Source organism: Centruroides vittatus, unplaced genomic scaffold (genome assembly GCF_030686945.1).
Source record: "Centruroides vittatus isolate TY-2023 unplaced genomic scaffold, ASM3068694v2 scaffold_149, whole genome shotgun sequence".
NCBI lineage: Eukaryota > Metazoa > Arthropoda > Arachnida > Scorpiones > Buthidae > Centruroides > Centruroides vittatus.
This window is the reverse complement of record NW_027122681.1, coordinates 2734183-2762176: the sequence shown is the minus strand read 5'-3', so window position 1 is coordinate 2762176 and position 27994 is coordinate 2734183. Positions and strand designations below refer to the sequence as shown.

Here is a 27994-nt window from a genome sequence, read left to right as displayed (position 1 = left end):
AATCCATTGTCGGTCCACCAGTGGCCAAGCAGTCTTCGTTCCCTGAACACTGAGAGTTCGGTCGTGGGTTTGCACCTCGCTCGGATGAACTGGCCACATGGAGTTTTCCGGGTTTTCTCCACGTCTGTAATGCCTAAATAGGAGTCAGTTTCCCTTACAAAGCCTCCCGGAAAGCACCCCCTCCCCTAGACAGATCGCTCAAGTGTTGCGTTGTCACAAATAAACAAAGAAATCCGTTGTCGTCGACCGAGTGTCACGTTCGGGAGACAAGTCCGTGGTCACATTAGGGTTAAAGAGGATTACGTCCAGGAAAAAGTGTCGAGTCCTAACCTATTCTAATAATTTGGTTGCTAATAATTATGGTAATTTATTAGAATAGGTTAGGTTAGGTTAGAACGTGCGTCCCCACTGTTCCCTGTCTTCTGATTGCTGGGATCGGAGGCGAGCCGCCATCTTGGCTACCTAAGGTAACATTAACCAAAATGGCGTCTTTTTCGTTTTTGTTATTAAATAAAAATAAAAATGGTGGTTTATTTTTGAAATATATGTACAGTACAGTACGTAGAAATTACAGATCATAAATACTATATAAATATAAATGTAGAAGTGTTTTTGTGTTATTAATTTCGAATACATATTATTCCGAAACCTTCTCGTTGGCGCCTTTAAATCGGCGCCTATGACGGGGGCCACGTTACGGCTCTGCAGCAACTAATATAAAACTTGTGAAAATTGCTTAAACTCGGTTGGAAGATTGCATCCATACGAATTGCCCGTATGAAAAGTTGACAAGAATCAAGTGTTTTAATCCCTTTATATTTAAAAATAAAACATGGAATTTTTATACGTAACTAAATGAAAAATTTATTATCTTTATTGTTCAGATACTTATAAATTCATCTTATATCATTTTCAACAAGAAAAATCGTAATATTGTTAAGCGTTATAAACAATTATTAAATAATAATAAGATATAAATAATGGCATTAGTCACGAAGTTTTTATTGCTTTTAATAATTCTGAAAAAGTCTTTCTCGTTTCCCGTAAGTGAAAAATTGTACAGCAATCTACTTGCTATTGGAAACGAGCGGAGTTCAAACACGGATGACTCCGAAGAAAACAAGAGATATGACAGATATAGAAAAATTATAGAAGATATAGAAATAATTCAAAAACTCATTTCGGAAATTAAAGCAAAGAGAAAGATCGAAGGACTTAAAAGTGGACAGTCCCAAATAACAACAGAAACACCCGTGTTTGATACCAATGTGATAAATGTCGTCATAATTGTCGGATACTGTTTAGCAATGTCTGCCATCTTCGTAATAGGATTGTTCATCCTCGTCAAATCGAGTAAGCGCGTAGTAAAAACTGCGGCATCCCCCGAAGACACCATCGCGCGGCAGAGACGAATTAGTAAATTGCAAGCAGAAAAGATAAAATCGAAACGCATCGTCCACACCGAACCTTCACCGTCTATGCAAATGCCATTCGATTCTGTAAAGGAACAACGAGATAACGAGGAATTACAACTGTTAAAAATTTGCACGAAGGACGAAGACATAATGAGTAAGAAAGATACGAGTATTAAAAAAGAAAACGTTGAGCTTCGAACCGGTATCGGTGAAGAAGATGTTAATATTAAAGGTGAAACGCCTTTAAATGTTTTAGAAGAATCCGTTTACGAATATATCGAACAACCTACGAGTGAAGAAATTAAGATAAGTGGAGAAGACGAAGGCGACGAAGAAGAATCCGAATATGAAATTTTAGAATACGAGTATTTTGAAGAAGAAGAAGAAGGAGGATATGACGAGATCGATGAAATTAATTAATTATAAACTAATAAGAAAGAAAGTAAGTTTAAACCAAGTAAATTTCATTAAAGAAGAAAATCAAATGTATCGTTTATTTCATGATTTATGCAAACATTTTTTGTAATCGACCTGTTTAAAGTTATAAGTACTTCAACTGATTCAACTAATGAATGTAATAAGTGGAACTGGTGATATCGAATGATATTATCACAGTTATGATTAATGTGAAAGATTTTACTTGTGGATAGCATTTACGCTGTGCTATAACATTGACATCTTCTCTGGAAATTAAGTCTTTGTAATAATTGGAAATATATAAAATTTATATAACAAAATGTTATAACAGATGGCGCCACGTACAATTTCATTTATTTGTTTTCATTGACAATACGAACGTTCTCTCTAAAATAAAATCTCATACGAGCCGGAAAAGTTACGCAACTCGTTTCTAGATCTTTTCTTTATTTAAACTAGTTTATATGGGCACTAAGAGGGCCCTTTTTAGCATTACGGGTTCGGTCGAGCGCACAATAGCGCATTAGGTTACCCGACATATTCCCGAAAAATTCCCGATTTTTTCCGGATCCCCCAGCTGCCATTTGGCCTCCTTTATAAATTTCATGTTAATTAATCAGTTAATAAAAGTCGTGTTTCGGAATATATCAGATCTTTTTCCTTTCTGTTTATTTATATAAACCTAATAGAAAATTTCTGTTAAAATGCACTAAGGAATTTGTCCATTAATTCATTAATTCGTAAACGATAATTTCGATAAAATTCATCGTTGACTAAATACACTGGAAAGGAGGAAGAAAATAGCGGATACGTTGCGACATCTGGACGATCTGTATCGTAACGTCTGATTGGCCATCTTTAATTTACGATTGTGTTCCTTTTTCTTAGCTGTAAGCGTCGTCGCTAATGGCTGTAAATCGACATTTTTTTCAAATGTGATTGGAAGTGTGCTAAAATGTGAGATTTTGAAGAAATTGACAAGTAGAATTAAATTAGAAAATGGCAGGTTTTGAACCTCCTCCTTCCTACTGTGAAGCGACCAGACAACATGCCTCTTTGAGAGGAAATCTTACTTTTGTCGATTTTATACCTCAACCCACCGAATCGGGCATCTTCGACGTCAAATTCGAACCTTTTGGGCGAGGAAAACATTTTTTCCCATTAATTTTTATATATTTTTACACCTTTACTCTGTTAAATATTTATATAAATCTTTTAGTCTGATTAACAATAATCATTTTGAATATTTCCTTTCACATTTTGCAGTTTTATTAAGAGAAAAAATATTATGAATACTCAAAAAGTGATTTGTGTGAACCGTCGCTTCGCCGCCATGTTTGATACGACCGAGACCGAATCCAATTTAGAAAACCCTGCGCGATTCGTTCGGTTTTACGTGCGGTAAAATCGAGCTTACGCGGCCGCTTTTTGGGCCCGCGACTTCCGCCTGCGCCGGCGAAACGGTCGCGTAAACGGGGCCATGGAAAAATTAACGTGGGCTAACACAGTGTGATAGAATATTGAAATACAGAATACGTGCTTATGTGAATGCGAGCCGTTTGCAATTGTGTTCGTTCAAGTACGTACTAAGCGGAAGTGTTAGTAGCAGTAGGCAGAATCGATATGTTTCTGAAATGGTAGTAAAGATTTATTTTAACACGAAAATTCAGAAAAAAGTTATTTTGCAGAAGCGTTTAAGAGTTAGATAAAGCGTTAATAATTAAACTGGTTTTTACGTAAGCGTGTAGATATTTTTCTTTGCCGAGCGTTTCGAGCGACGTAGACCGATCGTCCCTTATTATTTTTTTACTTAGTTGTTTATAGTTATTTTTGCAGTTCGGTAACCTTGCAAACTGTTCCAAAACTATAGCAGCAAAACTCAATTCCATTTAAAGTTTAATATTAGGTTTTCCTGTTCTGCTGGCTTTATATAAATGGAGATAAATATCACTTTTGTACACTCTTATCTTGGCCAGTTGAGTGAGTTTACCAGTGGCCACCAAGATGGATGATTTATGTTAAAACTTGTGCAGTTTTCCAGGGGAATTTTAGGGATGTCACAAAACAACGTTTTAGTGTATTAGGCATTAATAGTGTTTATCTGAGTAATGGAAAAAACTTGCACAATATTTACAATGTTATTTATTTGAGATCTAATAATTTATTTGTTGCATCACAATCGCATGTTTGAATTTAAATTTATTTTAAATGCATAATTTGTATTACAGTAGAGCGTCGATAAGTAGAACGTCGGTAAGTGGAATGGCCGGAAAGTGGAACGATTTTCAGTCTGACTGTGTCGTGCTGAATCGAATGTTTTTGATACTAAATTTACTTCTAAAGTATAATTTTCATGTTTTTTATATTCTTCAATATATTTATTTTGTTTGTACAAAATGAAGAAATAATTTTTAACGATACGATAGCCTCGATGATTATTATAAAAATTTTCGTTAGGCTTAAAATCGACGAAAATTCAACACGAAGCGACACGCAACGGAGAAAAATTCAACAGGAAGCGATACGCAACGGAGAAAAATTTGAACATCGGACAGGTTAATGTATTTTTTCGTACAAAGTCGGAAATTGGAACAAATCATTAACTGGAAGGACCCCAGTCCCCAATTGGTTCCACTTATCGACGCTCTACTGTATAACGATGCAGAGGCGTGCCGTGACATTTGATGATAGGGAAGCTGTGTTTCTGTAAGAAGCCGACTTCCAGGGGCAATCAGTTAATTGCCGTCAGTGATGGTCTAGGGCAGTGGTTCTTAACCATTTTATACTCGCAGCCCACCAAATATTTCATAATTTTTTGTGACCCTCATTTTTTTAAATAATAATTTATATTTGATAATTTATCTATAATAAATTGATTTTTTTATTATTGCTTTATTTTTTTATAAAATAAATGTAAATCATAACTTTATTATTTCATTTTCTCGTTAATGTTACCTATGGTAGCGAACTCGGCGACGGGGAAATTTTTCTACCCTACAATCTAGACGGCGACAGGGATTTTTTTCCCCACCCCTACATTACACGCGGCGACAGGGAATTTTTCTTTCTACCTTACATTTAGACGGCGAAGGGGAGATTATATCTTCCCTACGTTCTACGCTTACAATTCTAAAAAATACAAATTAAAAAAACTAGGATAACTTACTTTGTTTCTGAGCTTTTCCCGTTTTTCCACGTTTCCCGTCGATAGAACTAGACTCTCAGGTACGTGACGATGCTCTTTTTCCCCCTTTCGTTTTAACACTTTTCTCTCTTTTTTTCACCTTTGTCTTGTGTTTTCTTTTGCTTTTTTGTCTTTCTTGCTGACATTAGGTGCGGGAGCAGCCGGAATAGTCTCTGGTTCTTTCCAACTAGGTATTTTTCCGTGACCGGGATGTATTCGATCAGTGTATGCCTGCCTTTTTAGAAACACCCGAGGAAACTGCCGAAATACTCGTCGTGCACTCTAAACTAAGATAGTGCCGTATGAATGTCAAAAGATTCGCCCATGACATATTGCCACATTTCCTTTGAACGTTCCTTCGAGAGCCGAACTATTCCGCCAGCATTTTCGGCAACGCATCACGCAAGATTTCCGGTCACTGCGATAACTCGATTTGCATGTTTGGCCACATTTCTGGCAAAGTTCCTCGGTGTGCTGGAGGCCCAGTTTTACGGCAAATTTCGGTCCGCCATCAATTCTTTCGTCTAATCCTAATTCGGAAGACTCTGCTTCTATTAACTGATAAAAACGTCGCCCAGTACACTCTTTCCAAAATTCGTCCGACTCCAAATCGCAACTCGACATGACAAACTTGTGAAATATCTATTCCAAAAATTGCAGAATACGCTTAGCAAATTTGTCAATAAATTTATTCCAAGCGCTTAAATTCACAATGTAAATTTAAAAAATTATTAATTACCTTATAATAGAAAAATTCCAAAAGTAACAAACTCAAGAAAATCTTTTTGCACGACAACACGCCTACTCCACTCTCGGGGGAGAAAATTTGCATACTTCCGATCAATCGCGATTCTACGGATCAAAGCGCCCTCTACGGATTTCATTAATTGATAACGAAATCCCGACAAATTCCCCGTCGCCATCTTGAATGTAGGGGAAAAATTTCTTCATGGCAGTCTAGAATTTCCCCGTCGCTCTCTAAAATTTCCCTGTTGCCGAGTTCGCTACCATAGGTAAACATAAAAACTCATTTATTTTTAACAAAAAATAAAATAAACAATTAAAAATTCATAGAAAAAACAAAAAATATTCGAAAATAATTTAACGAGATTTCTTGTGATTTTGTAATTCCTTGAACTTCTATTCTTACGAACCCATATTTGATATAATCACGATCGTATTTTCTAATTTTAATGTTACTTAATTTTATACCTGTTAGGACTTGTGGTTTTTTTTTCCGTTGCGTTTTTCACTGTATCATCGTCGGAACTTTCACTAGTATTTTCTTCAGTATATTTTCTTTTTGAAGGTCCCGGTCCGTGATTACTTACATTAAAAAAAATTTCTAATGTTCTCTTTCTGTTTTTTGCTCATTTTTGTGGGTTAATTATAAATAATTAAAACTAAACACACAATATGAGAAAGAAATGCACTATTATTAGATCCAAAGCCGATGCTAAAACTAAACTAAAACACCCACAACTTGTTGTAAAGATTTTGCATAACTTTTGCAAAAATATTTAAATTTTCTAACCCTACTACTAAGCCTACTATTTTTGCATAATTATTTTTAAAATTCCAAGCATTAATAGTTTCTTAGAATTACTTTGGAATAAAAGAAGTAAATACTGCGGTGTAAGTAGCATATTTGCATTTATTTCTTCTGTACTAACAAAGTTGTATGTAGGAAGAAATAAAAAACAAATAAAAAAAAACTAAATAGGAAAACTTTATCTTTCTTATTTCACTTTTCAATACGATATTCGGTTATACATCAATTTTCTTTTTATTATATTCCGAAGGAAATTTTGCATAATTTGGCGGCCCCCGGCAAACTTCTTATGGACCCCCAGGGGCCGCGGCCCCCCTGTTAAGAATCACTGGTCTAGGGTCCATTCGTATTCATTTGTTCGATAAGCCAGTAAAAACTGTAGACTTCTCTAAAAGTATTTTTAATATCACAATTACATTCCGAATCGCTAGCCACGTGCTAAAATTAAAGATAAATTATAAAAACTTACTCGGTGAAATAAAATTACGATGGATATACATACTTGGTACAATATATTGTTCAATTGTATTAATATACTTTTAAAAATATATATATAATTAAATATAACTTTGTTAAGAAACGTACATAAAAATAACAAAATATTGTTTACTTTTTAAATTTTAAAACAATCCACTTAGTCAAATAGCTCGATACGAGTAGCTAATGAATGGAATCGGAGACGGTCCAGGTAGGTTGTAGTGTGTGCGTGCCAAATCCCGAAGGTGCCGATACCGGTCAATGTCAAATGCCTCTTTTGTCGCATCACTAGTATATCTCAAAGGACATCCACAGGGCTGTTGTAAATTTTAAACGTTTCTCACCATAGCTGTAAAAATCTAAATATGTTAAACTTAATAGTCATTTGTTTTCTAACTAATTCGTTTTAATACCAGGTGTACACGGAAATCAGTTCCCCACTGTACTGAGCAAGTGATTGGTTCGGTTAAGCTTTTGTTTAAGTAAAATTCTGGCTCTTTCAACAGGGTTTTATTTATGTTCCCATTCCCTGATCTCTTAATTATTTAATTACTTCTTAAGTAGAAATAAGTCGAAACCAGTTACTTTGTACTTGAATATCTGTAGTCTTGGGTAAACATTGGAAAGACAAATTTTTATGACAACGGATACTTAGATCGTAAATTTAAGGAAAATAAATTTTAGAGCTTTTTTGTACCTTGTGCGTTTCATTCATTAAATTTGGTTGTAAATGATGCTGCCAAAGTAACAGTTAATTTTTTAACATTGTACAAGAATTGTACACGTTTTATCTGCATCCGCTTACAGATAGGACATACTAAATCGTAATATCACCGGTTTAACATCGAAATCCGTAAGTAATATAAGATGGGAAGCGGAATAAACGCAGAATAAATATATCAAATATTTTAATGGATTTTTTAAAACTCCTGTCAACTATACAGAACTACCGTAAAAACATGCCAGTAAACTTCTATCGATTGGGTTAAGTTATAAATCTAGTCTAGGGTGGGCAACCTTTTTTATAACACGGGCCAGAATAAATTTTACGTTTTTTCCGCGGGCCGTAGTAGTTAATTGACGCCTTCTTGTGACTCGTAATTTTTTAAGTCTGCAAATATGAAATAAATAAATAAAAAGTTAATTACAGTGGTACCTTGGTACTCGAACATAATCCATTCCAGAAAGAGGTTCGAGTACCAATATGTTTGGACTCCAAATCATTTTTTCCCATTACAAATAATGTAAAATGGATTAATGCGTTCCAATCTCCAGTTGATTCGCTAGTAACATAACAGATTAGAGTATATATGATATTTAGATTTTAGGCAAGCAATAAATAACACATATATAACTCTCAATAAATAGTAAAAACATTAAAGAAGTCATTTTAACATACGAAAACTTACCTTTTTGATTGCGATATGATGGCGTAAGTGGATGGAGGTGTGAGGAGGAAGAGCGGGAGTTACTGCCGAGAAGGGGAATCCCCTTCCATAAAAACATCTGGTAATGGAACTTCGGGGGTTGCTTCCCTTTTCTGTCGCTTTTGGGCAGGTAAATCTTTAATTAAAAACTTATCCATTGTCTGTTGCTTCTGCCTTTTTTGCAGAATTTTACGGAAATGAGACATGACATTTTCATTGAAAAGGTGTACAGCCCTATTGGCTACCATGGTATCAGGATGAGATTTTTCAACAAAAGCTTGCACATCCCCCCACTTAGCACAAATTTCTTTAATCACTGAACTTGGGATATCCTCCTTTCCTTCTTCCTCTCCCGAAGACATATCCTCAGCCAAAATCCTTTGTTGCTCATTTTGAAGGTGCTCCAACTCTTCTGTAGTAAGCTCGGTACTGTGGTCTTCCACGAGCTCTTCAATATCCTCATTGTCGACCTCCAAGCCTATGCTTTGTCCAATAGAAACAATGTCATCCACAATTTCTTCATTAAAGCCCTCAAAATCTCGCTCTGGTACACAGTCGGGCCAGAGTTTCCTCCATGCTGAATTCATGGTGCGGTATGTCACTTGGTTCCATGCATTGTCAATAAGATGAACGCAATTAAGAATATGGAAATGATTTTTCCAAAATTCTTTCAAAGTTAACCGAGTGTCATTAGTGACTTCAAAACACTTCCGAAACAAGGATTTAGTGTACAATTTCTTGAAATTAGAAATGACCTGTTGATCCATTGGTTGTAGCAAAGGGGTTGTGTTAGGTGGCAGATATTTAACCCGAATAAAGTCGAATTCTTCGACTAAATCCTCCTCCAAGCCTGGAGGGTGAGCAGGAGCATTATCTAATAGGAGAAGGCATTTTATTGGCAAGTTCTTTTCTTGCAAATATTCTTTCACACTTGGTGCAAAAACTTCATGCACCCACTCAACAAAAAATTGCCGAGTCACCCAGGCCTTTGAATTAGCACGCCACATAACAGGCAATTTACTCTTCATAATATTGTTCCTTTTGAACACCCTTGGGTTGTCGGAGTGATAAACCAACAATGGCTTAACCTTAAAATCTCCACTTGCGTTACCACACAGCAAAAGAGTAAGCCTATCTTTCATTGGCTTGTGCCCTGGTAGTGCTTTTTCTTCCTTTGTAATATAGGTTCTCTTCGGCATTTTCTTCCAAAATAGCCCAGTTTCGTCTGCATTGAACACCTGTTGAGGTGCATAACCTTCTTCCATCATAAGTTTACTAAACTCGGCGACAAATTTCTCAGCCCCTTCCTTGTCTGAACTAGCTCCCTCTCCATGCCTTACTACGTTATGTATTCCACTTCGGTTCTTAAAATTTTCAAACCACCCTCTACTAGCCTTGAATACAAAAGCACTCGTACTTGTACCAGGGGTTTTCTTCACTAAATCGTCATAGATTTCTAGCGCCTTTTCACAAATAAATGTCTCACTAATGCTATCACCTCGTAACTGTTTCTCATTTATAAAAATAAGTAGCAACTTCTCCACTTCTTCAAGTATCTGAGGCCTTTGCTTTGTCAACGTAGTCACTCCTTTTGCAACATTAGCTCTTTTTATTGTTTCTTTATTCTTTAAAATAGTCGATATCGTCGACTTAGCCATAGAATATTGGACAGCAAGATCCGAAACACGCACTCCATTTTCGTGTTTAGCAATGATTTCTTTTTTCAGTTCGATTGTTGTTCTCACTGTTTTCCTTTTCACTTGACCACTTTCACTTTTATTCTTCTTGGGACCCATGTTTAAGGGTTAATAAATCAAAAGAAAAGGATGCTAATCCAAAAAATATAGCACAGCGTAAGTTAATGTGCATGCGAAACAATGACTGTCTCGTAACTGACGCCGCCGCCGTGGCGTCGGCGTCGGCGTCGACTTGGCGGGCTTTCCCGTTCGAGTACCAAAATTTTGTTCGGGAACAGGGGCATTTTTTTTTTCGAAATTTTTGGTTGGGTACCGATTTGTTTGGGCTTCGAAACGTTCGAGTACCGAGGTATGACTGTATGTTAGAACACATTCGATTTTCAAATTTAAACAGATTAGTTCGGTTTTTCTCGACCTTTCTTCTTTAGAACATTCGATGAAAATCGAACGATATAATCAGAAGACGTCGTGAAAATCGAACAATATTAGAACATTCGAATTTCAATTTTCAAATTCGACCTTTCTTTAAAAATAATTAATTTGCTGATGAAATTGCTCTTTTTCTTTTGCAACTATGACGTAATAATCTGAATCTTCGCTATCGTTACTTTTGCCCGAGCAACGCCGGGCCTACATGCTAGTTTAATATAAGTTTGGTCGGCGGGCCAAAAGGCTTAAAAGAGGACGAAACCAAACGGAAACAATTCCAAATAGAAACAATTAAAACGTTTAAACACGTAAAAGGAAATTTGCCAAAATGGAAATTCCCAAAGCGTCGCGTTAATTAAAACCGGAGAAGTCCGCGATCATTCGACTCCCTCTTCCTCGTTCTTTCCCAGAGGCGTAAGCTTTTTACGTTTTTAAACGGAATGTTTTAGTCGTACCGGGAGGATGACGTCGGTTTCCGACAACTTATCCTCTTAAAGCATTATCGGCGCAGGAATCGGCTAGTCGTTATAGAAAACAAAGCACTCGACTCCCGCGTTAATAACGCCAAGAAATGAATCGCCCTACTCCATATCGAGAGATAATCGTAGGTTCGAAACCGTCATTCGTCACCGATTACCAATCGACGTTTTATTTGTTATTGAACATAAATGTACTCAGCAAAAATATATATACTCCAATAACCACCACCTTATAAGTTGCTGAGGGAATTTTAATTAAGAAAACTAACGTTTTCGATCTATTCCATAGATCATCCTCAGGTTCGAACTGACGAACAAAAACAAAAATAATTCCAAAGAATGGAACACAAAATATTTAAATTCAAAAAAACCGACAACGGAGCAACTAATTAAAATTAGAATTAAAGCGCAAAAAATACATAAATGTAAACTAACAAACATAAAACAATACCAAGGTTATTAGTACACGCTAACATCATTTAACAGATAATAAAATATTAAAGTCCTCCAAATATGAAACACATCGCAAGTCATGAGCCATTTGTAAGTCTCTTAATAGCAAACTTCCAAGCCGACGGTAATCCCTCAGCGTCCCTGGCGTTAATGCATCTGTTGTCGAGTCTACTCTTATATATTTCTATTTTTTCCGCCATCTTTGCTAAAGTTGGAGAATATATTTGCTTGACGATTTCCTCTTCTTCCCATCCAACGACGGATCTTTCGGCCTGGGCCATCTGGGCCAGAACAGTTGCGTTAGAACTTTTCCTTACATCATATTTATGCTCTTTGATTCTTACACCTAGGTTTCTCGTTGTAACCCCTATATACTCCTGTTTTAGACCTAATTGCTGGTTTTCATAAGGGATCCTATAGACCCCAGCTTTATCCTCTTTCTTAATTTCCTCTTTATCAGTTCTCAGAATTTTGTAGAGGTTCGGGGCTCGTTTTAAGATCAATGTTGATTTTTTAATGTCCGCTATCTCCTTCATAATGCCCCGTACATTTTTGTTGAATGTAAACTTAGTATATCCACTAGGCCTTTGTTTAGAGGTTCTTGCGTCGCTCTTTTCAAACTTCCTCACGATACCATTAATTACGTTTCTTCTGTAGCCCAAGTTCTCAGCTATTCGCATGATCCTGTCGATTTCGTTAACCCTGTCCATAACGTTATCGCAATAAGTAAAAGCCCTCCTGACTAAGGTACGAAAGGCTGCCAATTTATAACGAAATGGATCATTTGACTGTGGCGGGATGTAGAGTGGGCTATGCGTCGGTTTAGTATACACTTTAGTGGATAGATGCCCTCTCTTAAAAGTGATATTGATGTCCAAGAAGTGTATCTCTACTGAACTTTTCTGCTCCAGTTTCAGACGTAGGCCGTCTTCGTTATCGTTAATTCTTTCTATAAAGGTACTGATTCCTCGATTACTTCTCCATATTATAAGGATATCGTCAACATATCTCTTGTAGTAAACTATATTGTTCCTGAAGCTGTGTAGAACTTTTTCTTCAATTTTCTTAACCACTAATTCGCATAGAAGCCCCGACATAGGGCTTTCCATAGGAACTCCCCTCATTCTGTTTGTAAGTATGGCCTTCGAAGCCAAAGAAGGATTCACAGCATACCAGGTTAGCCATCTCCAAAACATCGTCTCTGTGGTGTAACAACTCTGGATTTACTTTAAATAAGGATTCCATTAGCGCTTCCAAACAGGACTCATTTTCACAGATGGGTACATACTCTCGTAATCTAATATAGTACCCACTTCCTCATCCATCAGAGTTATGTCTTGCAGCTCTTTAACTACTACCGTAGGATCCTTTGCAACCAATATACTGCCTTCCAGTAGGGAGGAAAGATAACCGTGCAACCTTTTTTCTAAGAAAAAAGTAGGGGCTTTAAATTTTTCCACAATTGGCCTTATTCTCTTGCCTTCCTTGTGCGTTTTAGCAAACGCAAATAGCCTTGGGACCCCAGGTCTGGGGTTACGGCACTTCTTGATAAACGGTAAAATCGTCGAGAGCTTACTTCCTTCGAGTTTCTTGAGCCTCCTATCTATATTCTCAACCACTTTATCGTTGGTCCTAACACACTCCGTCTCTTCGAGGTACTCTTCTAATGCTTTATTATAAGTCTGCCTTTTCATGATAACTATTTGTTTACTCTTATCTGCTCTTGCAGCCACCAAGTCGTTTACCTTCAGCCAACGTTTAGTGTAACGGATGTCTTTGTCTTCACTCCCTCCTCTTCTCCACTTTTCCGGATTTTTAATAATCGTTTTCCAACGTAGATAATCTTTCTCTATCGGATCTAAGCCAACTAATCCTCTTTCGATCTCTTGGATGGAGGTTTCCCAACTCGCTGCTCTCTCCTAGAATGGAGGCAGTATATTGGTTGCAAAGGATCCTACGGTAGTAGTTAAAGAGCTGCAAGACATAACTCTGATGGATGAGGAAGTGGGTACTATATTAGATTACGAGAGTATGTACCCATCTGTGAAAATTGAGTCCTGTTTGGAAGCGCTAATGGAATCCTTATTTAAAGTAAATCCAGAGTTGTTACACCACAGAGACGATGTTTTGGAGATGGCTAACCTGGTATGCTGTGAATCCTTCTTTGGCTTCGAAGGCCATACTTACAAACAGAATGAGGGGAGTTCCTATGGGAAGCCCTATGTCGGGGCTTCTATGCGAATTAGTGGTTAAGAAAATTGAAGAAAAAGTTCTACACAGCTTCAGGAACAATATAGTTTACTACAAGAGATATGTTGACGATATCCTTATAATATGGAGAAGTAATCGAGGAATCAGTACCTTTATAGAAAGAATTAACGATAACGAAGACGGCCTACGTCTGAAACTGGAGCAGAAAAGTTCAGTAGAGATACACTTCTTGGACATCAATATCACTTTTAAGAGAGGGCATCTATCCACTAAAGTGTATACTAAACCGACGCATAGCCCACTCTACATCCCGCCACTGTCAAATGATCCATTTCGTTATAAATTGGCAGCCTTTCGTACCTTAGTCAGGAGGGCTTTTACTTATTGCGATAACGTTATGGACAGGGTTAACGAAATCGACAGGATCATGCGAATAGCTGAGAACTTGGGCTACAGAAGAAACGTAATTAATGGTATCGTGAGGAAGTTTGAAAAGAGCGACGCAAGAACCTCTAAACAAAGGCCTAGTGGATATACTAAGTTTACATTCAACAAAAATGTACGGGGCATTATGAAGGAGATAGCGGACATTAAAAAATCAACATTGATCTTAAAACGAGCCCCGAACCTCTACAAAATTCTGAGAACTGATAAAGAGGAAATTAAGAAAGAGGATAAAGCTGGGGTCTATAGGATCCCTTATGAAAACCAGCAATTAGGTCTAAAACAGGAGTATATAGGGGTTACAACGAGAAACCTAGGTGTAAGAATCAAAGAGCATAAATATGTAAGGAAAAGTTCTAACGCAACTGTTCTGGCCCAGATGGCCCAGGCCGAAAGATCCGTCGTTGGATGGGAAGAAGAGGAAATCGTCAAGCAAATATATTCTCCAACTTTAGCAAAGATGGCGGAAAAAATAGAAATATATAAGAGTAGACTCGACAACAGATGCATTAACGCCAGGGACGCTGAGGGATTACCGTCGGCTTGGAAGTTTGCTATTAAGAGACTTACAAATGGCTCATGACTTGCGATGTGTTTCATATTTGGAGGACTTTAATATTTTATTATCTGTTAAATGATGTTAGCGTGTACTAATAACCTTGGTATTGTTTTATGTTTGTTAGTTTACATTTATGTATTTTTTGCGCTTTAATTCTAATTTTAATTAGTTGCTCCGTTGTCGGTTTTTTTGAATTTAAATATTTTGTGTTCCATTCTTTGGAATTATTTTTGTTTTTGTTCGTCAGTTCGAACCTGAGGATGATCTATGGAATAGATCGAAAACGTTAGTTTTTCTTAATTAAAATTCCCTCAGCAACTTATAAGGTGGTGGTTATTGGAGTTTTATTTGTTATCTAGTTTATGACGTCACCTTTGCCCACGTCGGGATATAAATTGGAAAAAGTGTCCCGCGAGTGCGCAAATCTTGGAAAATGTGTTTCCCAATCCGCTGTTGTTGCTTTCCCAACACCAAAGACGGATCTTTCGCCGTTGGAATTTACACCCTGGTGAGTCCGGGTCCTTTCTTTTCGTTACCCTTTTACTCGCCGGTCGATATTTTAGGTTTTCGTCCGATTGGGTCGACTTTGCACACTCCGTTACCGTTCCTTCCTTCCTCGGCAATTCCTACATTTTTATTCGTCGTCCATTTATTCTTTCGTAAACATTTCTAATCGACAAATACCTATTTGTATATAATCGGATTATATTGCTCCTAACACTAACATTTAAAAATGAAATTTAACTTATTTAAAATATTTATTAAATAGTTTCATTTAAACGAAAATCCCAATTATTAACTGTTGGCGAGAATGGAATTTCGCAATTTAATTATTAGAAAATCACTTTTTGGATTTCATACAACCCGTTATAGATTAGATACAAGCCATTATATCGATAACGTATCGCACCTACCTCGGTATCTGGGTTAAACGGCGCATCCTTTTCCCATTTTCCACGCAATACGCGTATTTCGCCATAAATTGGGTGAAGGGGCGGTAAAATAATACGAATCGAGAAGTATCCGTACAATCGACTGCGTTTCAATATAACCGATAAATACTCGTCCATCTCACACACCACATTCTCAGACACTTAGACAACAACATTAGAATAGATTTCCAATGGGTCCCGGATCATGGGGGGTTCTCGGCAACGAGACCGCTGACCGTCTCGCCAAACAAGCTGCAAAGTCTCCAGTCACTAGTACTTTCAGTCACATTCCTACGTCGTACATCAACAATCACATCGAGAAGCTGGGACCGTGAAATCGTCATTCTCTGGCAAGACAGCTGGGACCGTGACACTACTGGTAGGCTCACCTACACTTTCATCTCCAAGGTTGACACTACTGCGATTCTTTGCCACTTTTACCTTAGTTACACCCTGACTCGGCTACTTACAGAGCACGGCAACTTTAAGCAATACTTGCATAGATTTAAGCTTGGGGACAATCCACAATGCGATTGTGGTATTCGGGAGGACCAAACACCACTTCGCTTACTTTTTCGCTGCAATAGGTACAATCAGATTAGGGATAGTTTAACGAGAGCTGCTATTCTTGAAGGGTACAACTGGCCTTGCAATCCGCACCAACTCATTCACACACGTACAGTGTTCCATCATTTACTCACATTTGTATTCCTTAGTGATGCTGAAGAGGGCACTCACTCCGGGGGCACGGATGGCAATTAGCTTTCCCTTGCTTTGTTTCAACTGTCTGTATATAGCTGTATTTTAATTCTTATTTTCCATCTTCTTTTTCAGTCTAAATTCGGTTAGTCCTAGTTGTAAGTTAGATTAGAGACTCTTAGCTTGGTTTCCGGTTAGGTTACGATAAGTTAGATTAAATTAGATTAAGGCTTGTTAGCTTTGGTCGTCTGGTTAGGTTCGTCCTAAGTTATGGTAAATTAGTTTAGTTAGTGAGTAAGATAACCTTTAAAATAGTAATAATAAAAAGAAAATAAATAAAATAAAATGAAAAATGGGGTCTTGTTCGTTTGTCTCTGTCGGTCCGTTCGTCTCGTGTAGTCTGTCATTGTGTTCTTTTGCTTTTCGCGATCGGTTCAGTTTTATTAGTATTAAGTAGATATAAGTCTTCCTACTAACAGCCACTCGGCATTAACTTCTACACTTAGCTATTTGTGGCGGTACTCAATTATTGGTGTTCGCTACACTCGGGTTTTCTTTTAAACTCTTCGGGGACTACGGCCTTGAAGTCTAAAAACTGCACGCCAACATCAAACGTAGAGGGTACAGTAGCCATACGTACGACGTTCAGAGGGATCCTACCTTTCTCTACTATCTCCTCTCCCTCCTTCTTCCTCTCCCCTTTCTATTACCCTCTTTTCCGCCGGCTAAACACCTCGTGTACGGCCGATGCCTTTCTTTCTTATCATCAATAGTATGAGTAGTCCTTCTTAGAGCACAGTACAATACAATGATATATAAAAAAAAAAAAAAAAAAAAAAAAACAGTAGCAAAGAACGTCCAGTGTTGCCCGGGAACTGGAGGAGAGGGTCGAGTCATCCCGGTTATAAGGTAACATATTCTTCCCGCAGATTAGCGGAGAGTTACTATGCTAATTTTGGTGCAAATCGGTCGAAGGGTTTAGTAATTTGTGGGGAATGAAATTGGGAAAGAAGTGAGGGTCCGAGTTTTAAAGTAGCGTATAATTTTTGGGATTGCAGAGAGTAACTATTCAAAATTTTGTCCAGATCGCCCAAAACATCGAGAGTTTGGGATGAAATCGGAGAGGAAAGTTTTACGGTAGACCACGTTTCCCGTAGGGTACCAGAGAGACGGATCGCCTTTGATCTTAGCCAAAAGGTCTTTTGGCTAAGATCAAAGGCAATCGGACGGTAATGGCTCCTACCACTTTCGAATTATTCACGGAACGTTGGGTGTTCTTTTCTTTAGGCCGAGACTCCACTAGCGTAAAAACGGGCGTAAAAACCCTGGCCGTAAAAGCCTTCAATCACGTGACCGTGATATTTTACGCCCGAGCAGGTGGTAAAACCAGCGTAAAAGGGAGTCGAGCAATGTTCAACTTTCCACGCGAATACGACCGTAAAACGGCACCATCCACCAATCAGAAGTCGGCGAAATCTAGGTCATCGTGACACGGTGCGAAAATGGCGAAAAACGAGCTTCTGTGTATGTTCTCTCGTGGCTACTCTAGAATAGATCTGGAAAGATTTATCGAAAACATCCGAAAGTATTCGTCTATCTACGACGAGAGGTATCCCGATTATGATAATGAATGCCTAAAACACGCGATATGGACGGCTGGACGGCGAAAGGAAATTCCATCAATTTAGAGGAGTATATAATAAAAAAGCTAAGCTTATAAGTGTTGTATATTATCTTAATAATACGATAATAAAAGTTAATATATGAAAGTAAAGATATTATTTTTACTACATTTGTAATTACAGTACAAAAGAAAAAAAACTGGTAGAATATAATCATTGTCTTTATATCGATATATCAAGTATACAACCATACAGTACAGGCGTAATTTTGACAGTACCGTCGCCGTAAAAAGTTCGCTGGCCGGACCTCCACCGCAATCCCAGCGCAAACGCAAATTGGTTACGATTACCATCAACCACGGTAATCGTGGTTGATGGTAATCGTAAGTTTTTACGGCGAGGGGGTTTTACGCCCGTTTTACGCTAGTGTGAATTGCTACGCACGCGACATTTTTACCACGAAAAGTTTAAAATGGAAAAACTTACCAGGCGCGTCTGGCATTCGTTATTTTCAATTTTATCTGTTTGTTACGTCGTTCTTATCGAAACCGAAGAAAGTACACGGAGAACTAATATTTATTTATTTGCCGTCCTCTTACGGCCGCGATCTTTGCCGACGAGACGGCCTACAAATTATTAATTAAATGGATGCCGCCGTCCCTCCGGCGCCAAAATTAATAATTTTTAAAATACAATTTCGTAATTAAGAAACGATCCGGAGCGGAATTTACTAAATCGCCCGGAGTCCAACCGCGGTTTTGGATAAGATTTCGCGAGGGAAGGAGCGAGTTCGCGGCGAGGAAAAGTGTTATTTAACGACTTTAAATCCCATTCTTGCGTCGGTAAACTCGTTCCTCCGTCCACTCGATAACGAACGGTTCTTGTATTTTGAATTTCTGACAATTAGTGACGTTGGACTAAACGACACTGCGTCGATTTAGATTCGGTATCCGTGGCACAATACTCCACACGTAATCGATTTCTTTTTTTTCGTTTCTTTTAGATTATCTCCGTCTTATCGGCAGTTGTTTTCGGCGTACTTTACGGAGAAGTTCGAGATGCGGAAAACTTGGTTAGGCGTAATTTCTTAAACTTCAATGGTAAATACACGTAACTTTGGTCAGATTTATACGAATAGTATTTATGACGCTACTGGAAATATCGGCGTTTTAAACCGGAAATTATATTTTAAACTTACTAAAACGATTCTAATTAATTAAAAATAATCTGCCACCACCGGATTATCCAGTGGAGATTCTTTTAATGATTTTTGCCAATTTAGGGTTTTAATCGTAAGTAACCGAACTAATATCGGAGTAAAACCGTTTAATTAATAAACGATAGGAAATGTTATTAGTCGGTTATTTATACAATATTGGCGTTTTTACTTTAATTAAGGTAGGTAACTCGTTTAATTCGATTACGGTAGTATTGCGGTGCCACCGATAAAAATGTATTTTTCCTAGAATCCCAGTTGGCCTACGTAAAAATATACATGATCCTGTACATCGTCTTGTTATGTCTCTGGTTCCTGGCAGGTTTCTGCTTGGTGTACGGAGCTAAAACGGTAAGTGACTTTTTCCCTCGTTCAAATTTTTACGGCTATTAAATCGAAGAATTCCGGAAACGACATTCTTGCGCCAATAAAATTCTTTAACCGTACCGGAAATTTACTTATTTAGACGTTATCTAGTGTTTTAACACTACGTATTTTTATATAACGTTAGTTCATTCGAACGTGAAGCCATTTTGTAATTAGGCTAGGTATTAGGAAATATCGTCCGAGGTTTATTTTTGTTTTAATTAACAGGACCAACGACTTTTTCTCTTACCGTGGTTGATATTGATGGTAATCGTAATCGCCGGACAACTGGTTACGTTTATCGGCTTCTTCATCGCCATGGTTTTCGCTCCCGTAAGTTCTGTTTATTTTCTCTCGCCTTTAATTATTATCGAAGTACGTGGCCCCTACGGGTGTGACGTACGACGTGGCGATTTTGTATAGTTTTAATCGGGAAGGCATTTAATGTTTTAGGTTTTAAAACAGACGTTGATGTACGCCGCCCCAATGATGATATCGGGTATCTTCATCGCCTTTCACGTGAGTATATCTATTTGTCGACGATTTACTCGGACGAAGGGAAGTTGACCCGACGATTTTCTTTCCAGATTTACTGTTACAGTTGCGTCTGTTCTCAGTACAAGTTGTTGACCGAATCGGACCCTTCGCAGACGGCCATGAGAAAGTTCTAACCTTTTGACAAAGTATAAAATTCCCACGAAAAGAATTCGTTATTTAAAGAAAAAAGCATTTCCCGGCGGAAAGTAATTAAATATACTCGTTAATTTCCGGGTCACGCTTTAATTGTACGGAGTCATACCTTTTGTACTGTACGTTTTCTAAATAAATATTTTTAATAAATCGAAATTGTAAAATATATTATTTTGCCGGCTATTTCCGGTAAAGATTTTCCAAAAATTATATCCAAACGGAAGGATATTAGAACGTAGGTCGCTTACCCGCAGGTAAAAATTCCCGTCTGTATTAGACGGGGTGTACTAAAATAATTAAAGGTATTCTACCGATTCGTCGATATATTTATTAATAAATTTCTTTTATTATAAACGTGTAATAAGTTAAATATAAATCAAAATATCGAGAATATTCCCGGTAATAGTACACAAATACTTGGAAGTTAAACACGTAATAAAAATTCTTCGTTTATAAATTTGGTCGAGAAGCGTGTTACGGCCGAGAGAAAATTTAGTGAAACCTATCGGAAACGAAACCCGAAACCCGCCTAGACGGAAAAAATTCTCGACTTTCTAGGTGAAAAGGAACCCGCCGAAGAGCGGAAATCTTCTTTATTAACATCGATATTCTTCGATGCTTACGTTAATAAAAGTCGCGGTGAGGTTTTAACGCCACCGGCGATATAAAATGAAAGATAGAGACTATATATAAGCGATATACCCACTATCTGTCCCACTCTAGTAGGGTCGCTGTTTCTGATGAGTCGTCTCCACTGCTCCCTGTCTTGGGCTGCCTCCACATTCAGATGCCTCCCTCTCAAGTCCTCCGCCACAAGATTCGTCCACCGTCTCCGCGGTCGTCCCCGCCTCCTCCTCCCCTTCACTGACATCTGCATAACCCTTCTTCCCACATACTCTTCTTCTCTTCGTACCACATGACCAAACCACTTCAACCTTGCCTCCTGTATCTTTGCTTCTATGTTCGTAACTTTCACAGTCCCCCTCACACATTCATTTCGAATGTGATCCCTACTCGTAACCCCACACATCCAGTGGAGCATCCTCATCTCCGCCACCTCCATCCTTTTGACATGGGTTTTCCTCAAGCTCATAGTCTCAATAGCATACAGCATAGCTGGTCTCACCACCACCCGATAAACTTTCCCTTTCAACCTAAGCGGCACCCTCTTATCACATAACACACCTGACATATCCCTCCAATTCCTCCAGCCAGCCTGAATCCTGCCTGTCACCTCCTTATCCACACCTCCATCCTCCGCCACAGTTGACCCCAGGTACTTAAAGGTATTGACTCTGCGAAATACGTCTCCCCTCAACTCCAGATCCCTCTCCCGGGCACCATCCACCTCCCCACTACACATATACACTGTTTTACTCCTACTCACCCTCAAGCCCCTCCCTTCCAACGTGTCCAACCACCTTTCCAATTTAACCCTCAGCTCCTCTTTAGTCTCGGCGCACAGAACGATATCATCTGCATACAACATGGTCCAAGGCGCCTCTTCTCTGACCCCGTCCGTGATCACCTCCATCAGCATGTTAAACAAGAAGGGGCTCAGTGCTGACCCTTGATGTAAACCAACTCCCACCTTGAAGCACCGGGACACTCCAACACAGCTCCTAACCTTTGTGGCCACATCCCTATACAGTTCCTGTATCAATCTAACATACTTTTCAGGAACTAGCTTTTCCCTTAGACACCTCCAGAGTTCTTGTCTAGGCACCGTATCATAAGCTTTCTCCAGGTCAATGAATGCCATATGCAGCTGGGTTTGCTTCTCCCAATATTTTTCCAACATTTGCCGAAGGGCAAAAATGGCATCGACTGTTGACCGTCCTGGCATGAATCCAAACTGCTCTCCTGCAATGGTCACCTCTGCTCTCAACCTTCCGTCCAAAACCCTTTCCAAAATCTTCATCGTGTGGGACATCAACTTTATTCCTCTATAGTTTTTACAATCTTGAACATCCCCTTTTCCTTTGTAGATAGGTACAAGTATACTTTCTCTCCATTCGTTAGGTATTTCCTCCTGCTCAAAGATTTTTTTGAATAGGTCCCATAGCAAATCAATGCCCTTCCTCCCCAATGACTTCCACACCTCTACAGGGATTCCATCCGGGCCCTCCGCTTTACCGTTCTTCATCCTCTTTAGGGCCCTTTCCACTTCTTCTCTGGTTACCATCTGTACCATGCCCATGTTTTGGCTTCCTTCCTCTCTGTTCTTTCTTTCATTCTCTGTATTCAAAAGTCCCTCAAAGTATACCCTCCATCCTTCTCTTATATCGTTCTCCCTTCGAAGGACCGTCCCCGTCGTGTCCTTGATCTGCCTTACATGCGAAATGTCCTTCGTTGCCCTATTCCTGATTTTGGCTAAACGATATATTTTCTTCTGTCCTTCCCTTGTATCCAACTCCTCGTATAAATTCGCATATGCTCCTGCCTTTGCCTGTGCCACTACTCTCTTAGCTTCACGCTTTGCCGTTTTATACGCAAATCTATCTTCCTCAGTACGTGACCTGTCCCACTTCCGTTTTGCCTCCTTTTTTACCTGAACAGCTTGTTGCACACCTTCATTCCACCACCAACCTTCCTTTTGCACCCTAATCTTTCCAGATGTTACACCAAGCACCTCCTCTGCACAGTTCCTGATAGCCTGGGCATTATATGCCCACCAGTCCTGCACCCCCTCCCATTCTTGCGAGATTTGTAGCAGCACCCTCTCCACATACTCCGCCCTCGCCCTCTCCTCCCTCAAACGAAACCACTTAATTTTCTTCCTCTGTGTATTTCCACTTTTCCTATACATTCTTAACTTCATGTCTATGCACATCAACCGATGTTGCGCCGATACCTGATCTGTTGGTATAACCTTACAGTTTATCACCATCGCAAGGTGCTCTCGTCTAGTAAGGATATAGTCAATCTGCGAACTATGAGGCCCACTGTTGAAAGTTATCAGATGACTTTCCTGCTTGGTGAAAAACGAATTCACAATCCCCAGATCGAAAGCCACAGCAAAACCCAATATACTCTCCCCCTCCTTGTTGGGTTCCCCAACCCCATGGCCTCCATGGATCCTTTCATAGCCCATGTTCCGCCCCCCTATGTGCCCATTGAAGTCGCCTCCCACAATTACTCTCTCCCCTCCTTCCAGTGTCCTCATTTCTTCATCCAATTCACTCCAAAAACATTCTTTCTCCTCTGTTGCACATCCTACCTGGGGTGCATACACACTAAACACCACAAGTAGATCGTCTTCAAAACTCAGTTTCATTCGCATCATCCTATCATCTCTCCTGTACACCTCTAGTACCTCGCTCCTCCACTTGCCAGCCACCACTATTCCAACCCCATTTCTTCCATTCCTGTTTGCACTGCTATAAAACAATTTACATCCATCTCCAAGTTCCTTCGCCTTGTCTCCCCTCCACCTCGTTTCTTGCACGCACAGGACATCAATCCTCCTTCTCCGCATCATATCCACCACCTCCATTCCTCTTCCCGTCATACTTCCCACATTCAGTGTTCCCACTCTCAACACCTTTTCCTCATATAGGGCTTGCTTCTTTAACCTCATCCGCCCCTGGTGAGGTAGCCCTTGCCCACTTTTCGCAGCTTTAGGGCGATCGCCCTAAAGCTGCGAAAAGTAGCTGCGCGTCGCCTACAGGGTACGCCCTAATTCTCCTTCTATCACAGTTTCTGAGACTCATCATGTAGTTTTGGCAAGATAGAGACTATATATAGGCTATATACCCAATATCAGTCGGAAAACAAGGATAAGACAACAAAAATCAAAAAGCTCTCGACCAAAGGCCCGCGGGTCAATTATACAAATCCGCAGTAGATTCGTATAGGCAATTCTTCGGTCAACCTACCAATGCGGCAAAAATTGTTTTAAAAATCGTACCGGAAAAGCGGACTTCCGGTGCAGCCTCCGGACGCCGCCTTTCGCCGGTAGTTAAAACACCCGGCCAGAGAAATTCTTACGGAACTAAAGGTATTCGCGGCGCTAGAGGGGTAGACGAAGACCACGGGCAAAAGTGTTTTCGACTCGCAATCTCTGTCGCTCTTTCGCTTACTTTCCGACATTTTCGTATCCGCCATCGGTTACTCCCGGCCTTCTTCCGGACTTCCGACCGATAGAGAAAAATTCCTCGGCCCGCGGGAAGGGCGCTCGGCCTTTACGAAGAGAGACAGTCTGGTCGGCCCTGCCGTAGATCGCCATCAAAATAGATTTATAAGATGTGCCCACGACACATCTGCTCGCGCGTGCACCGTTTACCGATCGAAAGCCACCGTTCTTTCTGCGCCCTTTCTCCCATATCACTTAATAATGAAAAAGCCAACAAAGTTAAACCTCCCAGACACGATAAGGGCGGGGGAAGATCGAGACGGAACCAACACGTACGACGTAAAGAAAAATATTGAGAATATAACGGATTTTCATTTCACACAGGATGACCGCGAGACGGATGGAGAGGAACACAGACGAGTGAGACGGAGGAGTCACCACGAACAGAACCAGCCAGACGACGTACAGTACTCTTCTCTTTCTTCGAAACGAGTAAGGCAATTAACTCCGTGGCAAACGGAAAATCTCCGGGATTGGACGGTGTAACGGGATGTATATCAGCACCACTCTGCTAAGCATTGGGTTGTATTGTGACTGTTTACTACAACCACGTTTTGGGAATCATTTATAGAGGCATACTTCCAGGCTACACCTCACCACTAATCTTATTGTGAGGGCTGGCTTTTGGACAACCATGGACATACTTTGCAACACGCGACAAACCAGCCGTGTATTTCAACAACTGTTGAAAATCCTCCACGCGTAAATATGTCGCGTAGTGACCTCCCTATGCTTTGGGACGCTTGTAGACATCCTGTTCTTCTCTTCACGCGCAAAGTTGTCACGTGTTGAAACTTTCTTACCATGTAAGTTCGCATGGAATCCACTCTTGTATACACCTACTCCTTTTCTTTATTGTATATTGTTCGTATATACTATTCATCAGTGGCGTGCCGTGACATTTGATCATAGGGAAGCTGGGTTTCTGTAAGAAGCCGACTTACAGGGGCAATCAAGTAATTGCGCGTCAGGGCCCGTTCGTATTCGTTTCTTCGATAAGCCAGTAAAAACCGTATACTTCTTTAAATGAATTTTTAACAGATTATCCGACATACTTAATAAATAACAAAGTTCAATATAATTACCTCCGTTATTAGATTCAATAAATTCCCTGTGCCCTCTAAATGCCAATTCTCGCTTTGAGAAAAAACATATAACGTCTATTAATTTAGATATATCTATTAATCGTAATTATCTCGTTATAATTTTCAATATTTATTTTATATTGTCTACCAATGTTAAATTCTATTCTATTTTGAATTCCAAATTGCTTCAATTTTACGAAAGAATCGTCATTCGTCATAAATTTTATCCTCAAAATGTCGAAATTTTTTTGTCCACGTATTTATATTTAATTCAGGCATTGGTCTTTCTCTTTTAATAATGTTTTCTTTTTCATTATACGGTCTCGAGCCAAAACTTTTTTAAAATAAATTTTTGAATCACTAGCCACGATATAAGGGCTAAAATTAAAATTATCAGAAAAACTTACTTGGTAAAACAAAATGTGTGATGAATACACATACCTAGTACAAAAAATTCTTCAATTGTATGAATATACTTTAAAGAAACTTATAATTAAATATAACTTTATTAAGAAACGTACATAAAAATAACAAAATATTCTTTACTTTTTAAATCTTAAAACAATCCACTTAGCGAAATAGCTCCATACGAGTGGCTAATGAACGGAATCAGAGACGGTCCAGGGAGGTGTGTGCGTGCCAAATCCCGAGGGTGCCGATACCGGTCAATGTCAAATGCCTCTTTTGTGCATCACTAGTATATATCAAAGGACGCGACGGGGTTGTTGTAGATTTTAAACGTTTCTCACCATAGCTGTAAAAATCTAAATATGTTAGACTTAACAGATTGTCCGTCGTTCGTTTTCTAACTAATTCGTTTTAGGACCGAGTGTTCACGGAAATTTCCAAAATTTACAACTTTTCGGTCACTCTCATTGAACCTGAGAAATTTCTGTCTTTATTACATCTAATATTACGAAGAGATCAGACCCCACTGTACTCGGCAAGAGATTGGTTCAATTAAGCTTCTGTTTAAGTAAAATTCTGGCTCTTTCATCAGGGTTTTATTTATGTTTCTAATTCCCTAATCGCTTAATTATTTAACTACTTCTTAAGTAGAAATAAATTGAAACCAGGTACTTTGTACTCGAATATCTGTAGTCTTGGGAAAGAAGTGGAAAGGAATTTTTATGACAACCGATACATAAATCGTAAATTTAAGGAAAATGAATTCTAGAGCTTTTTTTTGTACCATTGTACGTCTCGTTCATTAAATTTGGTTGTAAACGATGCTGCCAAAGTAACAGTTAATTTTTTAACACTGTACTAGAATTGTACACGTTTTTTCTCCATCCCCTTACAGATGGGACATACTAAATCGTAATATCACCGGTTTAACATTGAAATCCGTAAGTAATATAAGATGGGAGAGCGGAATAAACGCAGAATAAATATATCAAATATTTTAATGGATTTTTTTTTTTAAACTCCTGTCAACTATACAGAAGTATCATAAAAACATGTCAGTAAACTCCTATCGGTTGGGTTAAGTCATAAATCTAGTCTAGGGTGGGCAACCTTTTTTATAATATGGACCAGAATAAATTTTACGTCTTTACCGCGGGCCGTAGTAGTTAATTGACCCCTTCTTGTGACTCGTAATTTTTTAAGTCTGCAAATATGAAATAAATAAATAAAAAGTTAATTACTACATTTATTTCTCTTATCGTTTTCGAAAATTACAAAGAATAATTTAATAATCTATTAAAGATCTCGCGGGCCGGATAGAAACTTTTCGCAAGCCGTAGCTGGCCCGCGGGCCGGGGGTTGCCCGCCGTTGATCTAGTCTACTCGGAATTCACGTAATCGGGCGAGGGCAGCCGAATATCTAACAGGCAGGCGGCTAACAGCCCACAACCGGTCCGGGATATAAAATTAGATGCTTTACGGGTGTGTTGCTTCTACCAGCTAAACTAGGTGAGGTTGGTGCACTGTAAACCGCATGTACTAATGCCTATATAATCTGGCTGATTGGAAATTGACCCGGTTTTGACATTCCTTCTGCCACCGAATTATTCGAATACACAATAGCAATCTTATCGTTTTTTTTTTCACATGTAGTATAAAAATTTGTAAAAGATACATAATGCAGTTATAATAAAATATTAATTTTAATTAATGCAAAGTACGTTAAAATATGAAAGTTTATATTTTATAAAATACAAGGGAAGGTCATTGAAAGGTAGAATCGGCGCTTCCATCGCTTCCAATGACGGCACGTCACTGTATCAGGGTATATTTTAAATATAAATTACTACAACACGCATAACGAGAACAGAATTATTACTGTCTCCGTAGTAAATATAGTGGTATCGTGTGAACTAAACATGGCGGATCGACAGTCAGAATGCGATATTCTACGTATTCAAAGTTTATTATTTTTACTGTTTCTTTTATTATTTATATTTATTATTAAATTTCGTTTATTCAGAAATATACAAATTATTATTACTTTAAAAATGTTTAATTTTTACGAGTAAATAAGCATATTTTAGACATTAATAT

The 27994-nt window shown here is 38.8% G+C and overlaps 1 protein-coding gene and 2 long non-coding RNA genes across 3 annotated transcripts; 2 read left to right on the top strand and 1 right to left on the bottom strand.

The window, feature by feature from the left end:
• Positions 1–8513: 8513 nt before the first annotated feature.
• On the bottom strand, positions 8514–10269 carry LOC136987189 (tigger transposable element-derived protein 1-like). Its single transcript, XM_067284881.1, has one exon. It carries the CDS (start codon positions 10266–10268, stop codon positions 8514–8516), a length of 1755 nt encoding a protein of 584 aa, XP_067140982.1. The 5' UTR covers position 10269.
• Positions 10270–15189: 4920 nt separating this feature from the next.
• On the top strand, positions 15190–19052 carry LOC136987256 (uncharacterized). Its single transcript, XR_010882590.1, has 2 exons — positions 15190–15252; positions 19001–19052. It is a non-coding gene; the product is annotated as an uncharacterized lncRNA (long non-coding RNA).
• A 999-nt stretch (positions 19053–20051) lies between these two features.
• Positions 20052–20425, top strand: LOC136987257 (uncharacterized). The gene is made up of 2 exons (XR_010882591.1): positions 20052–20098; positions 20167–20425. It is a non-coding gene; the product is annotated as an uncharacterized lncRNA (long non-coding RNA).
• The last annotated feature ends 7569 nt before the right edge of the window (positions 20426–27994 follow it).

What these genes read in the sequence shown, in the direction of transcription:
- LOC136987189 (XM_067284881.1), bottom strand. Translation starts at nt 10,268, where the DNA reads ATGGGTCCCAAGAAGAATAAAAGTGAAAGTGGTCAAGTGAAAAGGAAA.